Raw genomic sequence first — 17,108 nt, forward strand, 5'->3', positions numbered from 1 at the left:
TCTCTGGAAAAACAATGTTAAAAATAAAACTGAACTGAACGCTGAAGGTTCTTGGAGATGGTTTTGTTAGAACATTTCAGAGCTACTACTGTTACTAAAATAAGGCTTAAGAAAGTCAATGAAATAACAACCAGCACATTCTTTTTAAATCTATACTGAAATATAAAATAGCAAACAAGTTTATGTTTTGCCCCTCTCCATTTCCAAATCAGATGGTCATCTAAAAATCATACAGCTTCTACAGTCACTGTTATGTACGATCCAGCATGTTTGGGGGAAAAACTGGTGCACATAACGTAATCAGTTTATATTTTTGCAGTCATTAATAATGAATGCAGTTCAAAAATAAAGAGATGAAAGCATAGCAGTTCTTATTCTCCCAGTGTGTTCTCTTAAAGGTGGCTCTTTTATCAGTGAGAGAAATCATTAGTTAGCAAGACCAGCAACCACAGAAGGCTGACGTCAGCCAAATTACACAAGAACTGACCTGAATGCAGAAAAGTACTGTCAGGTTTTGATAAAGCAAATTAATTGCAAATTAATCACTGCACCCATTTCTCCAAGCAAAATATGAAAAGAATTAAGGGTACCTGAAAACCGTCACACAGCACTATACTTAAGCAACCTCCGCCAAAGCACAATACTTGCAAAATATGCACAAAAACAAACAAAAAAACAAACTTCTTTTGCTAAAAGGTATAAACAACACATTTTACTTAAGTCAAAATGCATGTCAAGGACAACCAGGCTGTGATTGCACACCAGGAAGAGATATTAGCACCTGGGGATGTGTTATCCAAATGTAAACAAATGACTCAACTAACCATCGCTGAAGCATTTGCTAGTTGCACTCCATATGACAGAAACAGCAAACAGTGGGTGGAGGTTACTAATGCATTTTACTTTGTTTAGTCAATGATATGATGACAGTCCAAACTGTGGAAAAGAAGGGCTTTAAACAACTAATTAAAAAGCTCATCCCAAAATGCAACATCCCAGCTAGCAATTATTTTCTAATTTAAAGTTAATTCTGTAACAATATGGTGCAGCTCCCAAAAAGTTACAAGGTTAAGCCGTGCTATGCAGTTCTGTTACACTTTTACTTCGTTTTCAGAGAAAACATTACCTTGGCTACTTCTGTGCCTACATTTGACTGATGCTGTGTCACTGGATACAATACTGTGTCACTGCTATTGTACAATAATGCTGCTGCTCCTGGCACCTCGTGACAATAGATTCACACTTTGAAGTATGTAGTCTGTCATCAGTGACAGCAGCTCATTGGAAAAGAAGGCTGGAAAATACCCTTCATTTTGTTTGCACTAATGCTGCTGCCTGCAAGCTGCAATCACTGATAAAATGTTGCTCGGGACTTTTAGCTATATTGTCATAGATGTCATTATTGCAAATATTCTTGAAATATTATGGTTTAATTCAGAGGCTATAACATCCACCCTCATTGCCTAGTATGTATGTGTCCCTACAGAACACAAGGTGCTCGAGTTTGTTGAAAATGTGCCGAAAAATAAATAAATAAATACAATGTGATATCAGCAATTTTTCCTTTTTTCAGGCACACAAAACAAACAGATTTCCATAACATTTGTTCTCTGTTGTTTAAACAATTATGTAAGTTCTGCCTGACTCTGCTCTCTGCCACCAAAGATGCTGCAGAGTGCCCTCTGGTGGACAAACTATGCAGCATCAAGTCTGTGTAGCTTCTCAGTCATCCAGGTCATGGTAATCTTAGTAGGGGGAAGGAAAAAAAAAATATCGACTGGACTTCTTTAAGTTTCTATGCAACATCAACACTCCCGACATTCGCTGAAAAGTGTTTCTCCTATCTCGTTAACTGTTTGAATTTTCATTTATCGACCATTATAAATACCAGCATCAGCAAATGGCGAATCTTGGCCGTTATACTGAAAAAGTTATTAAAACCTAAATGATATGGAATGTACTACAGTCCTTGCAAAAACTGGATTTTGAGGGCCAATTACAGCTGTGCCATTGGGTGATGATCCTGCAAATTGATGCTAACAAGTAAACAACAAGTAACTGATCAATCAAACGTTTTTTAGCTTGTGCTCTCATAAATGCATGAAATCAATGTTTTTATTATAAAAATCTGTCCCACTTTAGATTGCTGTTGAGCATTTAACCAGCACTTGTGCAAGTACATGCACACCCTTCTGTACTTTTCTTTAAGTCCATCAATCAGCATGTCTAAAGAGAGAAAACAGAAGTGTTTTTAAGTGTTACACTTTAACTTTAGGTTTAATGAAAATGGGCTGGATGTATGTGTCATTTAAAGTCTCTGCTGTCTCCAGAGAGGACAGAATTTGATTCTATTTGCCTTTGTAATAGGCATCTATCGATATCAGCATTGATACTGACCAATATTTATCAACTCTCATCGATGCTTCTGTATTTTTGGTGTAATATAAAGCTTTAACTGGATGCAAAACTCCATCACGATCCCTGATGTTTGAATGCAAGTCTTCCAGTTTGTGCAAGTCCTCTGTCGCTAGGGCCTCTTGTCTGATCTGTGTGCAGCTTGGAGTGTTTGCCTAGCAACACTGACTTCACAGTCAAAAACACCCTCTAGTCTGAGCCCAACTGCCAACCACACAACACTGTGTCAAACACTTCCACCTGATTTTCTTTCCCATTTATTTAACTCTAGAAGAACATTTTTTTTGTTTTTTTCTTCTCCAGTTTGCATCATGTTTCTAAATTGAATAAGTAACTATGTTAAATGACTCTGATCTCAATCCTGACTGAAATAACCCAGTATCATTTAATCTTGATTATCAAAATAAAGAAAAAAAATACATGTTTTAAAAAAATAAGTACATAAATATGGTAGAGAGACCCTACAATAATACACAGAAAACCCCAACATTCAAACAACCTCCTATGAGCAAGCACTTGGTGACAGTGAGAAGGATGGTGACTGTAATAACTCCGTCGATAGCACTTCTAAAATCAGAATCTCTTTGTATGGCGTTTTTAGAAGGATTATATCTGCTCATACACTGTCATGTGATTCCTAGTTTAAAAAGTTGTTGCTTAGTTTTTAACTAACTGTAAGATAAAAAATTACATTCATTCACTTCTACTGATCTACTCAGAGTTAATTTTAGGTGTTCAATGATCACTATGCTGGTTTCAAGATTTTAAAGGTACAACCACTAGTTTTATAGCTAAATTGCTCAAAAGCAATCTCACTGCACTGGTCATCCAAGCGATCGACACCTGTGTATTTCAGTACGATTTAAATATAAAGGCACTAATAATGGGACTGGCTACGAAAATCTTATATGGAAGTTGATATAATACTAATAAAAAAAATGCAATGTCAGTTTATTTGAGCAATCAATTCTGTTAACTCATCCTTATTCAGCTATTCACTTCTTCTTTCAAATAGTTCTCCATTCAGTCACTCATCTCCTCAGTCAGTCTGATGTAGAGGTCTCTTGGTGTGCATTAGACCATGAAAGAGTCATAAAAATTAGCTCCTAAGAACTGACCTGATCCATTGACTGTGTAACCTTGAAACCCACACACACACACACACACACACACACACACACACACACACACGTCAATTGCCTTAAAGGTGGTGGTCATGCTTGAAAAAACATGGATTTCATTCAACCCACTGCTAAATGGAACCAACACGCTTGCCCACACACGTTTCATTAAAGTGCCCTGTTGGCTTAGTTTGGCACAGTACGAGTCAGGGGAGTTAGAGAAGCTGACTGAGATGAAACGCACGCACGCACGCACGCACACACACCATTTTAAAAGAAAAAAACAGGAAAAGACTTAAATAACTTTGGAAGATGAAACACACAGTCAAATGTGTGTGTCTGTGTTTATGTTTCACAAATGTTGTCTACCAATTTAATTTTAGCCAGTGTCATTCGCAGCTAACACTAGGGAGGTCCACGAAATGCTCTGTGTATTGTAATCCTTTCCACCAACAAAGGAAGGATTTCAAATCAGCCACAGGTTGTGCGATTTTTCCATTGGATGCTGCTCAAGTCACACCTGGGTCCAATTATGTTTGAAAAACTGTCAGATATGTGAAACGTTTGTGTGAATCAATCTGTAGTGTCATGCGGGCTCGTCTGCTGCCCTTGGGGTTATTAAATTGGTTCCTTTGTGCCAGACGAGTAAATCCATCACAGAAAACAGTTGGAGGGAACTTAAAGCGCCTACCTGTAGGCTGTGCCTCTCCAGTCTCATCTCCAGAATGTTATTCTGCTCCTCCAAACGTTGCCGCTCTCTCTCTAAATCTTCAATTTTCTGTCTGAGAAAAAAGATGCATGCACATACACTGTTTAATAACGCCTAACATGCAAAGATGTGACCATGTATGTCACAGAGTGAACAGCTTAATCTTAGGCGTATAGCTCTGCTCAGGCATGCATGTGAGGCATTAGTGATTTAATCCTTTATATGTATAGTCATGAATTTTTCATTGCAACAAGTTGAGGTCAACCCACCTGAGAATGGTGACCTCTTCTTTGGTCAGTAAAGAGTTGCTGTCAGTAGCAGAGGCCTGCTGCTTCTTTAAAGACTCCAGCTCCAGCTCCGCCTGGGACACAAAGAAAATGATCCTGGTGTACTATCATCAGACCACCTTTGGCCGTGTGCCTGGCAGAAACCTTCTGCCTGCAGATAAATCCTGAAGACTGTATTATAGTGGGCTGCTATCTTTTTGACACAGACATCAAGACAAACAGATATATCCTTTACACACCATTAGCCCATTAACTTATTTTCTGTTTCACAATGTCCTGATCTTTTTACCTCTTACTCGTTTCTATTCCATCTGTCTCATAGTTGTTTTTTTCCCCTCTGATCTTGCTCTCGTCTGTAAAATTATCCCTCATTTCCATTTGCACACCAATTTTCCTCCTTCTCTGACAGCATCTGCCCGTCTCTCGGTGCATCCCCACTCCCAGTCTTCCCAAGACAGATAAGTAATTACTGCTATACCAGACAGGTAGATTTCACGCGTCAATACTCATTGCTATGGCTATGTTGATGTCACCTCGGCAACAAGGAGCCAAGAAAAGAAGGAAGATCATAGAATGAGTAAAGAGGGTGCGTTTCAAGGTTTCAGGTCACACCTGCCAACTCGCTACGTTATCCGGGACTATATTTAAAAGCAGAATACTTCTGTCTGTAAGAGTTTTCGGTCATTTCTAAAATCTTCAATTGAGAAAAATGTACATGCCAAGATTGACAGATAAACCTGTTAAATGTACTGACACACTCAGGACTGAAAAAAGAACATGTGCTAAAGTTTACATCTGTTTTCATTTTTTTACACTGTCATTAAAAGATTACTATGTATAGATAGATGCATAGATTCTTTTGCATCCATATTTCATTTTATTCTTATATTTAGCTGGTTGGGTGGTTATATTCATCAATTTTCTACCACTTACATGAATCTGGGCTGTTTGAACCAGAGTCTAAACAAAGATAACAGGATTTCTCTCTCTCCCCAGCCATCTCCTCCAGCTCTTCCAGGGGCACAGTGAGGCAAGCCAGACATAAGACAGTATCTCTCCAGTGTGCCCCTGGGTGTCCTCCTGGTAGGACATGCCTGAAACACCTCAACTAAGAAGTATCCAGGAGGAGTCTTAGTCAGGATGTATAGACAGACTATTGTGAGCCTCTACTGAATGACTGAGCCCCTGACCTCACCTTTAAGTGGGATCCCAGAAAACTTTTGGATGAAGCTCATTTCCACTTGTACAGTGGCTTGCAAAAGTATTCGACCCCCTTGAACTTTTCACACACCCCACTTTGCAGTTATTTATTTGTAAAAAATGTTTGGAATCATGTATGATTTTCGTTCCACTTCTCACGTGTGCACCACTTTGTATTGGTCTTTCACGTGGAATTCCAATAAAATTGATTCATGTTTGTGGCTGTAATGTGACAAATTGTGGAAAAGTTCAAGGGGGCCGAATACTTTTGCAAGCCACTGTATCTGAGATTTTATTCTTTCAGTCACTGCCCAAATCTTGGGGTATTCAGTGACGGCAGAAAGGTAAATCAACCAGTAAATCGATGGCTACACACTGACGCTCAGCTGTCTCTTCACTGCAACGGACTGGAACAGAGTCACAAAGTCCTTTAATTAATTAAATGGAGTTATATATGCATGTTGTCTAGGTAACTTCAACAGATTGTACATAAAGATGCATGATTCCCACCTCCTGCTACTGAAGTCTGCCTTCCCTCTTGTTCTAATTATATCAATTATTAACCTGGAGCCTCCAGGACAGTGGGCACATGATACTGGTGGCCACCCAAAGGTGCACACACATGCTACTTTCCTTTAATTTCACATAGTGTACATGGCACAATCATAGATGCTGGTTATGCTCTTATCTTTTTGTAACTGCTATATGTGAAATTAGCTAGCTACATCTCAAACGCTTTTTGCAAAAATAGACTGATTGTGCTCTTGGATCCATGTCTCCAAACTGGTTGATACTGCTTATACTTTGGCTGCTAATTACTTGACTGGTGAAAAATGCCTGTGCCTTTTATAGAAACGGCATGTTGCAACAACAACAACAACAACAAAAAAAACAACAACCCAAAAAAAACAACAACAAAAAAAAAACGGGATTGCAGGTTCACTTACTGTTTGTAGCTGCAGTTTTAGTGTCCCTGTCTCCTCCTGCGCTTTGCTCAGCTGAGCCTGAATTAACAGGACAAAAGAAATGTAATGCAGAAGCAAAAAGAAAAATGACCCTAGCCTACTGATATGCAGTAATAGCCCTCCAAAAAACAAAGGAAAGAAGCCAGTTAGTACTTCAAAATAACATCCCTGTTGAGAAATGAGCTGCTATCAACCAAAATATTAGGTCTTTCATGGGTTATTATTTTGTATTGTAGTGTCCTAAGGCAGTGTGTTGTGGAGGCTTTTGTGTTTGTTCCATTTTCTTACAGATCAAGCTGCATTTTAGCTTTTGTAGCTTGCCATCACCAGTGTGTGAATGTGTGTGTGAATGGGTGGATGACTGGATATGTAAAGCGCTTTGGGGTCCTTAGGGACTAGTAAAGCGCTATATAAATCCAGGCCATTTACCATTTTATTAACCTTCATGTTAGATTAGCCAAGCTGTGACACTACGAGTGCAGGGGGTGCTAGGTTAGTGCTGATTCCCGTTTCAGCACAGCAACTGCCAAATTCACAGTGATTGTTGGCTGATTATTAAAATAAAAGATTTGTAGAGAAATTCAAGGTATTTCGCCCATCTCTTTCAAAAGTGAGTCACAGTGTAAACAGCATAATGCAGTAACTTTAAAAGGGCAAAACTGGAGAGAATCAAACTGGGGTTCTGCACTTAAACATGGCAATTCTGTCAAACTGAGGGAATTAAAAGAAAAGGGTGACAATCTCTGCAACGTAAGTCCAGTATTATCCATTTTTGTAGATGTGTTTCAGTCTGTCCGCTAAACAAGAGTATTGAGGATGTAAACAACAAGCAGCTGAAGCTAAGCAGCATGCAATTACTGTGCCCTCAGCTACGAGTCATGTGTCAAACAGCTACATGCATAATAATCTGGTCGGCAGCTTAGTGGAAGTCAGTACTTTCAAATTCAACTTTGAAAAACAAAACAAAGAGCAGAAGACAAAAAAAAAAAGTATATTTATGCACGCCTGCAGACACACCTCCATCTCTGCATTATGGCTCTGTGTCTTCTGCAGTATGTCCTCGGCCTCCCTGAGGCGTTTGCTCAGTTGAGGAGAGTACTCAGTAGGCGCCAGCTCGCTGTCATAGGACTCTAATATGGCACGCATTCCATCCCGCTCCTGCAACATAAAACGTTACACATTAACAGCACTATAACACGGTAAATCTGCTGATTAATAAACAAATTTCACCGTATCCAATAAAGTAAAAGAAAAAGTTGTGGGAATTTTAACATTTTGTAGCATCACATAGTAAATGTCTATCTGTGTCTGCATGAAAAAACAAAGTAAGAAAGCATCTTTCTTACTTTTTTTCCTCTAATTGTTACTATGTTTCTTTTTGTTTGCTTGCATAAGTCAGTAACACAGTATGAGGCAGCTACAGCTTTCTTATCCAAGCTGTGATAAGAGAAGCTTGCGTGTGCCCATGCTCATCTGTATTTCTAAAACTGAAAGAATCAAATCAAAGAAAAATGTCTTTGTAGACAAAGAATACCAGAATGAATAAAGAGCACGTGTTGCCTATATTATGCTTCCTCATCATCTCATCTTTAATGTGCTGAATAGTAAACGTTTTGTCCTCTGTAATGGAGTCAGAGGCATACCTGCTTCTCTTCAACAGGAAAAATATTTCTTTTAAAGCGTCAACAGGACTGACATAGTTTCCAAATAGCTATCAAAGTTGTCGGTCTGTGTGCTTCATGTCTGAGTGGTTCATTTTATATTTCACTGTCACAGGAATCTCATGGAGTCCCAAAAAAAAAATCCATATAAAAAGAGATTTTTACATTTATTGTTCATATAAGAAATTGAAGTCATAAGCAAAGAGAAAATAAACTGCAATGGCCTGTTGTGGTGTGTGAATGGAACCTAATAAATGCACGATCATTGTATAGAGGATCAAAAAGGCAATAATAATAGGATTAGATATAAATGAAATCACTCAAAAACAGGTATTAAATGTTCAAAATTATAACGGTATAATATATAGATACAATAATATAATATAATATATTGTGGAGGTATGTAATAACGACAGGAGAGGTCTCTGTGTCTCACTCCAACTTTATTAACTGACTCTCAGAACTTCACATATATATTGAGCGCCAAAATCTCCACCCCAACACTTCCGTTCAACTTGGGTGTGAGTGGAGCCACCTGGTGGTCCGCCACAATATAATATAAATTGTAAAAGACTATTGACTGTCCCATAGTTTAGAGAAGACAAAAGGTTAACGTTGTTAATTTATAGTAATTTAATACACAAGCTAATCTAAATAACACTTCATAATAATTGGTAATCATCGTCTACATTTTTGTGAGACCTGTAACCACTCCAGTCAAGAATACTTGTGAGAGAAAGGAAAAGCACAATGCTCTGAGGTCAGCTGTCAGTTCACTTTGCTATCTTAGAAGTGAACTGTCAGTCAGCACTGTTCATATGATGCAACTCCTCCCCTCCTGACTCTGTCAGTGTACACTGTGCACTATAAAGCAAAGCAGGTGGCATTTTATGATAATCAAGTTAAGAACCAAACATTACGTAGCAAAATTTCTGTGAGAAGTCACTAATGGCTGACTCTGTGAATCAGGAGGTGCAAATACATGAAATCTGTTCTAGAGTGGCCACTGACACTGCAGCAGAAATTACATATTAAAAGGCAGAGACAGAATCCTGAACTCTGTGACCTTTGTGTGGGCCACTTCATACCAGGAACATCCCATAAGACCAGCCATTATGGAGATGCTTTGACCCAGTCAAACTGACTTTACACTTGTGTAACACATTTCATCACTTGAAAGCTGCTAATGTAACACGGCAATAAATGTCATAAGTTTTAAAGTACACTGTGTAATGTAATCAAACTGTTTACCAGAAGGAAAGTGTGATTTTTTTAGCCGAAGATTAGCTGGCATAATGCTAGCTTATAACCAGCTGTTGATTAGCTGACTTGTTGTCAGCTGTCCAGAGACAAGAGGGTCGCATGTCAAATCTGCTGACAATGAGCACTGTGACAATATCGAGAATAAATGAGTGTTTATGGATGTGACTGACTCCAGTCCAGTTGAGAAGAAGAGGAAGAGAATGAGGTGGAAGAAAAACGTTTCTCAACTTCCAGACGGCGGCTGAAGCAACTACAAATAAGAGTGAAGGATACCGTTGATTGGCATATGACCTGCTACGTAACACATTAGAGGGTCACCTAGGGAACCAGCTTCAAAGTGACGTGCGTGTGGACGCATCTTAACCCTCGCCTGTGACCATAACCCTAACCCCAAATTTTGCCCAAATCCCAACAGTGGGCAGCAATAATAATCCTTGTACAATAGCATACTGGTTACTACCTGCAAACAAACCATGGCAAAACTAACCAGTCAGATCAAAATCAAGATAGTCTGCTAAGAAATGAGTCCGTCAAATGCATTACAGCAGTTTAGTTTGCCAAGCATTGACACACAACCATTGACTTCATACATCCTACAAGATTCTCTTTAGAGGAGAAAAGAAGATAAATAGGAAGACAGAATGAACAGAAGTAAATACAAAAAAGGCACACATGAGTACGTTTAGAGGTCAATGTGCATGTGTTCACTCCCAGTACTAACCAGCAGGCCCTTTGGCTGTTTACTCTCCATTAATGTGCCAAGAAATTCACTCAATCTTAATCAAAATCTGTCACCTCTTCTCTGATAAAAACTCTCAATTTAAAAACACACAAACAAACAGGGAATGGGTGGACAGAATGATAAAACTATCATTACTGTTTTCATCATCTTTTTTTTTTTTTTTTTTGAAATTGCTTTTGTGTCAACTGTTTTATCCAGTGCGTGAAGCTCTGGCCATGCCTCTAATGGGTCACGAAGTCTGTCCCACTAAAGTATGTGAAGGTAAAAGAAGTAACCAGACCAATGGTGGCTTAAAGGAGATGCCGCCTTGTGGCAAAGACAAAATGTTGCATTTCATAGTAAAGAGTAGAAGAACCTCAAGGGTTTGTGGGGTAATTAGTTAATTAACCAGTTCTCTTCTCTTCTCCAAAGAATTCTTCAAAGGTCAAACATTTACTTGATGAACTGGTTAGCTGATCAATATACAAACTACTGACGACAATCAAAACCGAATAACAATTTAGTTATTTTGTCAGTCACTTTGTTGGTTCCACATACACAAATAGGAGGACCTGCTGCTTCTCTTGAGTTTTATTTCTTAGTTGGGCAGGGTGACATTTCAAATCCATCTAAGACACCTGGAGGAAAGTTCAAAAGTGGATAAACATGCTCTGATTAATCTTTTTTTTCCCTTTATAAAAACTTAAAAACAACTGCTCAGATATTCTTCATATTCCTCAGATAGCTTGTATTCTTCCCTGAATCAAAACTCAATGAGCTATTATTTTTCATTTTAAAAGTATTGAATACATAAATGAAAGACCATTCACATTGTTTTTGCAATGCAGACTTCAGGCTATATGACGCATACCCTAATTGTAGGTGAGCAAAAAGATCCTTTCAATTTTCAGTAAAGTTCAAAAACTAAAAACCATTTGAGTAAAAAAGGCATTTTCAGTTGTTTGTCATTAAAGTATATAAAATGCCTTAAACCTTAAAATTAAGCTTAAAAAAAAGGAGAAAGAAAGAAGGAAACTGAATAACATCAGTGGTTGCTGGCTACATTACAAGCCATAGAAAAATTATTTTAAAAAAAAAACATAATAAAGAAAAAATTATGAATAAAAATAAACTTGGGCAGTTGGAGATATGGTTGAAGTCACGTCATTAATATACTTCACTACAATCATTAAGGTAATTCGAGTGTTCGGCATATTTGCATTGTTGAAAACAAATTGTTCTGCGACTGCGCCTGAATAAATAAACAGCTTAAACAGTTCACGTTTAAAAGCTCAGAACTTAACACCAACTATAATGGATTTTTTTTTCTAAATAGGCTGTGACTGGCTGGGAAATAACAATTACTTATTTCGCTTTTGTGAAAACTTGATGCAAAAAAATTCTTTCACCGAGCTATAATGTTAGCACCCCTTCAATCCTGCCTAGTTATGGTGGTGGTGTGTGCATGTGTGTGATTTGTGTGGTGAGAGACTAAGCATGATAACGTCGGGAATTACACACATCAAGAAATCAATATTACAGGGAGGTCTTCTCAAGAACTGCAGAGCAAGGGGGGGAGCAAGACAGACAGATGGAGGAGTCATGTGACACCCGGTGGCCAATTAGCAGGACAGAGGCGTAAAGGCGAGATTAAGAATTCAATGCTGGCCTTGCAAGTCTACCTGGCTACTGTGTTCACTGAGTGTTTAGAGTCAAATTACCGCATTGGGTGATGTTTGAAAGGTCATGTTTGAAGGCATGAATACTTCTCTGTGTTTGAGAGTGCGTGGCTGATCGCCAGGTACCTTGGTTAACAGCAGCACCCGCTTCTGCAGTCGACGGACAAGAGCGTCCTGTGCCTCTCTCTTCTTTTGCTCCTCCAGAGTCTTGCTGTGCTGCTGGGTCAGCTCTGCACGAAGCTCAGACTGTGAACGCTCCACACTCCTCACACTGACAGAGCAGAATAAATGAATTGGTGGGAAGCAATTTTTATGTGTGCGCGTTCGTACGTATGTGTGTGTTTGTTAATAACAGGGGAGAGAGAGGGGAGAGAAAGAAGGAAAGAGGTTGATTAATGCAGAACAGTCTGACAATTTGAGAAAGGCAATTTATAGTCAATTTATAATAAGACTCACAGACGACTTACCTGACTGACACCAAAAAATCCCAGACAAGGGTCCAGAAATTATTTTCAGCAGAGATTTGTGCCAGGTCTGATCAATAGGACAATAATTACGCCGAAGGGCAATAATTACACCGCAAGCTCCCATCACCATCCCCTCCCACGACTCTCCCATTCTGCTGTTTCTAATACTTCATAATGAGCCCAATACGCTCAGCAGAAGAGGAACGCTTGTTAGCTAATGAAAGCTTTCTTAGCTGGACTGAGTTGCAGCACGAATATACCAGAGCACGCGTGTGCGGCCCTCCCTATAGACATCACCGCTGTCTAAACAGGACAAGTTTAATTAGTGAATTCCTTCTCTCGCACACGTACACACACTCACACACCAGTGGTTACTGTCAGGAGTGCTATCAGAATCAGGACCAGTTTAATTAACTTTGTGACAATTAAGGACTTCTCAGAGATATGCTCTAATAGATACATGAGGGGAAGAGAGGCATGCAAGCAGACAGAATGAGAGAAATAGGTCTGAAGAGAGAGAAAGGGATTTTGTGTGCGAGCGAGTGTGTGTGTGTATTACCGGCTGTTGAGTGTGTAGTTCTGCTCTTTCAGAGCAATTTCTCTCTGCTGGATCTGAATCACCTCCCTGGACAGATCCTCGGGTTTCCTACAGACAAGACACAGCACAGAACAGTTAGCATACAGATGTGTACATACACTTACTCCCGCAATGAAAAATTGATACGACTGAGAAAGCAGAAAGGGCAGAATAGATGAACACGACGGCACTGCCACAGTCTTTTGTTTGCCGGTCAGTAGGGAGCTCAGAAATAAAATGACACGAGGAGCAGGGGGGGAGATGAGAGGAGGACAGTGGGGTAAATACTGGTCACTGCTCTACAAAACAAACTCACTCGGTGGAAGAGACTGACGGGTTACAAAACAGACGGTGAAAAGGCAGCAATGCATGTGCCACATATGTGTTTAAAAGCCAACATCTCACCTCTTGTGAAATGGGTTTAAGATTGGGCAATTTAGCTCCACAGCACTTTTAGTGCAAAACTAGAGACTTTCAGAGGATGTAGCTTACTCTTCAGAGCAACTGAAAATTACCAGGTTAAGCAATTCAACCAACAAACCTGGAAATATCAACAGATGAAGGCTAGTTGCTTTTCCTCGATGAAATCAATCTGCTTTACATGTTTCACATACTAGCACCAAGAGACCTAACCTGGGCTTGTGTGCCATGATTAGGCAATCTACTGACAAATTAGGGATATGAACAGAAAAGGCTGAGCAGGCAGATTAAGGGTGTACTCACACAATTGCTTTGTACCATGCCCAAGCTTGACTGTCCGCCCTCTCCCCTCGCCTGCTGGCCTGCGCTAACACTTAACGATCCGGGGCCAGAGTACACTTCAGTTTCTCAGCATCTTATCCCCTGCTTACTCTCTCTCCCTCTTTCAGGCAGACACTTGCTTTTGAAACGCATTCTTGCACAACAAATGAGGTTCATGATTTTATGTGCTTTAATTGTAACCTTTTTTTTTTAAGCAATAACACGTTGTCCTCACGTACCTTATAGATTTGTTAATTAGTTAGCACGGTGATTTTCACGAGAGAGGGTGTTAGTGAGGAAGTGTTACACGGTTAGTGATTACACTACAACGTGTACCCTGTATGAGTCCAACTGAACCGTGCCTGGGCTCACCTCCTAAAAAGTGGGCCAAGGCTTGATGTGCTTAACTGAAACGGTCACACTAGTTAAACATAATGGACTTTGGGGGTCAAATGTGCTTTGACGCACTACGGATTCCCTACTGTGAGTACACATCAACTTCAAGGCAGACAAGAGTATTCCATGTGAAAACTGGATGGTGAGGATTTATTACAAACAGCATTTCAAGCCCAAAAAACTTCAGACAAATATAAAATGTACATGAAAACTGGAGGCAATGACAACGATCATTTAGAGCCTATAATGTCTTAAATGTAAGTATGATGAAAATAACACAAAGACTACCTGCATACACATTCACATACACACGCATATCCATTTTCTTCCGCTTATCCATGTTAGGGTCCCGGCTGTTGAGGGACAAGACTCGTGTGCACCCTGGGCATGTTGCCACTCTGTCACAGGACTAGCACTGAGAGACAGTCAACCATTCACAACTATGCTCAATTTAGAATCACCAATTAACCTAACATGCACGTCTTTGGACTATGGGAGGAAGCCAGAGCCCAGAGGGGAAGGCACAGGGAGAACATGCACGCTGCACACAGAAGGGCCCAGCTGGCCGAAGGGGATCTGAATCCAAGATCTCTTTGCTGTGAGGCAACATTGCTCACCACCACACCAAATTTATACTCACGTGTTCATATTGACCTCAGCAACATTACAGCTGCTGGAACAGGAGCCAGAGAAAGAATTAATCTTTTTTTCAAGGTCATGATGTGAACACAAATAAGTCACAGCCTCGAGCAGTCATCTCGTCTCTCATCCACAGGTACTGTGTGTGTTGTTTTATATATTTTACATATGAAGCTGGTGCTGGATTATCCACTCAGCACCTGATTCATACTACTGCATTAAGTCCATTTAAGAAAAACAAACAAACAAAAAAAAACATATACGGTAGCGTGCTAACGTTGCCTCTGTTACTGCAGTTGTGAGATTTAGGTGGCCTATGCTAGAACTTGTTTCTAATGAAAAATTATCATTACTTACTGTTGGAGAGATGTTAAGAAAAAACTGCATTTGACCATCCTTTGCAAACTACCCATGTCTGAAGACAAATACTGTCAATTCTGGGAGATCTAATAAACTGACATCACCTCCCATCTAAGTTTTTAGTTTCTTACTCTTTTAATCTCATGGAGCAGCGTTAACTGATATTACACTGTGTAATGATGGTTAGTAATAAATGCATAGATTTGTACCAATTGAAGCAACACTGACTCTTGAAGATAGGATGCGAGCCTTTTCATTCTGAGGGTTTCAGAGTACAGCTGCTTCTCCTCTACATTGAAAGGAGCCAGGTGATGTGGTTGATAAGGACGCCTCGTGGGCGCCTTCTAGGTGAAGTATTTTGGGAATGTCCTGCAAAGAGGATGCAGACCCAGGACATATTGGAGAGATTATATCTCTCACCTGGCTTGGATGACACCAGAGAAGAGCTGGAAGTGGGCAGGGAGAAGGAGGTCTGGGCATGTTTGCTTGGACTGCTGACCTCACAACTCAGACATGGTTAAGCAGCGCAAAATGATTGAATGGCGCTTATGACAACCACTGTAAGTGATCGGTGATTACTGCATCCCCAAACGCTAGCTATAGTGCTTATTATATGAATAAACTAGCTGCTTTATTCAGACCATGGTAAACTCATTTTCCATGGTCTGAACTCAAATCTGAAATTCTTTTGCAAATCCTGAATGCCTTCAGGCCAAAGAGGAGATACAGTATCTTCCTTGTTATCAGCACACAATTCAAAAGCAAGCGTCCATGATGGAATGCATTATTGTACAAGGCATGCGAAACGGTCTCATCTCAAGGGACCTTTAATGCTGAGCACATTTTCACAATTGAACTGTTATAACTAGAGCTGGGCGATAGAACGATAACGATATGTATCGCGATATAACTTTTACTCGATAGAGAAATTAAGCTATCGCGATAGACCTCGCCGCTCTTGTCCTCTTAAAAAAAAAAAAAAAAAAAAAGGTCAGCCAATCCAAATTAAGCAGCGCAGAGCCGAACCAATCACAGCCGCAGCGTCACGTCGCGTGACTTGTTACATACAGCACAAGTGCCAAGCCGCACGTGTGTTTGTTTGGGAAACAGCCAGCGGGTAATGGAGGAAATGAGTGTGCCGACTAGAAAAATCAACCGAGCGTGACCGAAGAGAAAACAGATGATGGTTCCAACGCCGGAGAGATTGTCGAACGGAAGAGCCGTAGAAGTTCCGTAGTGTGAAGGTATTTCGGCTATTTCAAGTCTGACAAAAACAGAGTAGCGTGCACTGTAAATTGTGCCGAAAGCAAGTCTGGAAATACAATAAACTGGTGCATGCGTCACACTGTGCGCCACGTTATTGTTTCGGTGAAATGAATTTCTACAATACTGTTACTGTTAATTCTACTCTCTGCAGTGTTTAAATGCTTACATATACACACAGTTACTGTCCCTCCACACATACGACTCGGTTCTGCTTCTATGCCCCAGCTTTGTTTACTTTTTCCCACCGAGGCTTCTAGACTTCTGATTGGCCAACATTTCTGCACGGTTAGGAATCTAGCGCCACCTGCTGCTTTGGCATGTTCATAGCAGCGTTTTCCTTCATTTCTGCCTTTATGTGTGGACGGGATTATTTTTTAAAACGAAAACAGAAAATCTCTGTTTTCAAAAATACCCGTGTACGTGTGGACGTAGCCTCAGTCTCTGACTGGAAGCGCTAATTCGTCATTCGGCTTTTGTCAGACTAAAGTAACTGTTAAAACTGTTTGAAAAGCTAAGCTATACAACAAGGAGAGATTGAGAATTTCCTTTTAGTTCTCAGTTTCTTTGATATTGACAAAGGTTAGTCAGTTTTGTCTGTTCTTCTGTAAAACAAACTAAGATTTATTTTTAGAATTAATATT

At 39.9% G+C, this 17,108-nt stretch overlaps 1 protein-coding gene across 1 annotated transcript in view; it reads right to left on the reverse strand.

Annotated features, from left to right (window-relative positions):
* The window catches only part of mad1l1 (mitotic arrest deficient 1 like 1), a 68,575-nt gene that overhangs the window by 41,500 nt on the left and 9,967 nt on the right, over positions 1–17,108 (reverse strand). The window contains exons 10-15 of the mRNA XM_085409384.1: positions 13,048–13,134; positions 12,148–12,292; positions 7,715–7,855; positions 6,680–6,736; positions 4,515–4,606; positions 4,228–4,318 (exon numbers count right to left, since the gene is read on the reverse strand). Of these exons, the coding sequence (XP_085265510.1) occupies positions 4,228–4,318; positions 4,515–4,606; positions 6,680–6,736; positions 7,715–7,855; positions 12,148–12,292; positions 13,048–13,134 (613 nt within the window). The remainder of the gene's footprint in view (positions 1–4,227; positions 4,319–4,514; positions 4,607–6,679; positions 6,737–7,714; positions 7,856–12,147; positions 12,293–13,047; positions 13,135–17,108) is intronic.

This window comes from Rhamphochromis longiceps, linkage group LG6, assembly GCF_057381845.1.
Source record: "Rhamphochromis longiceps isolate RC_006_pf linkage group LG6, R_longiceps_female_GT1.1, whole genome shotgun sequence".
In the NCBI taxonomy this organism is placed as follows: Eukaryota; Metazoa; Chordata; class Actinopteri; order Cichliformes; family Cichlidae; genus Rhamphochromis; species Rhamphochromis longiceps.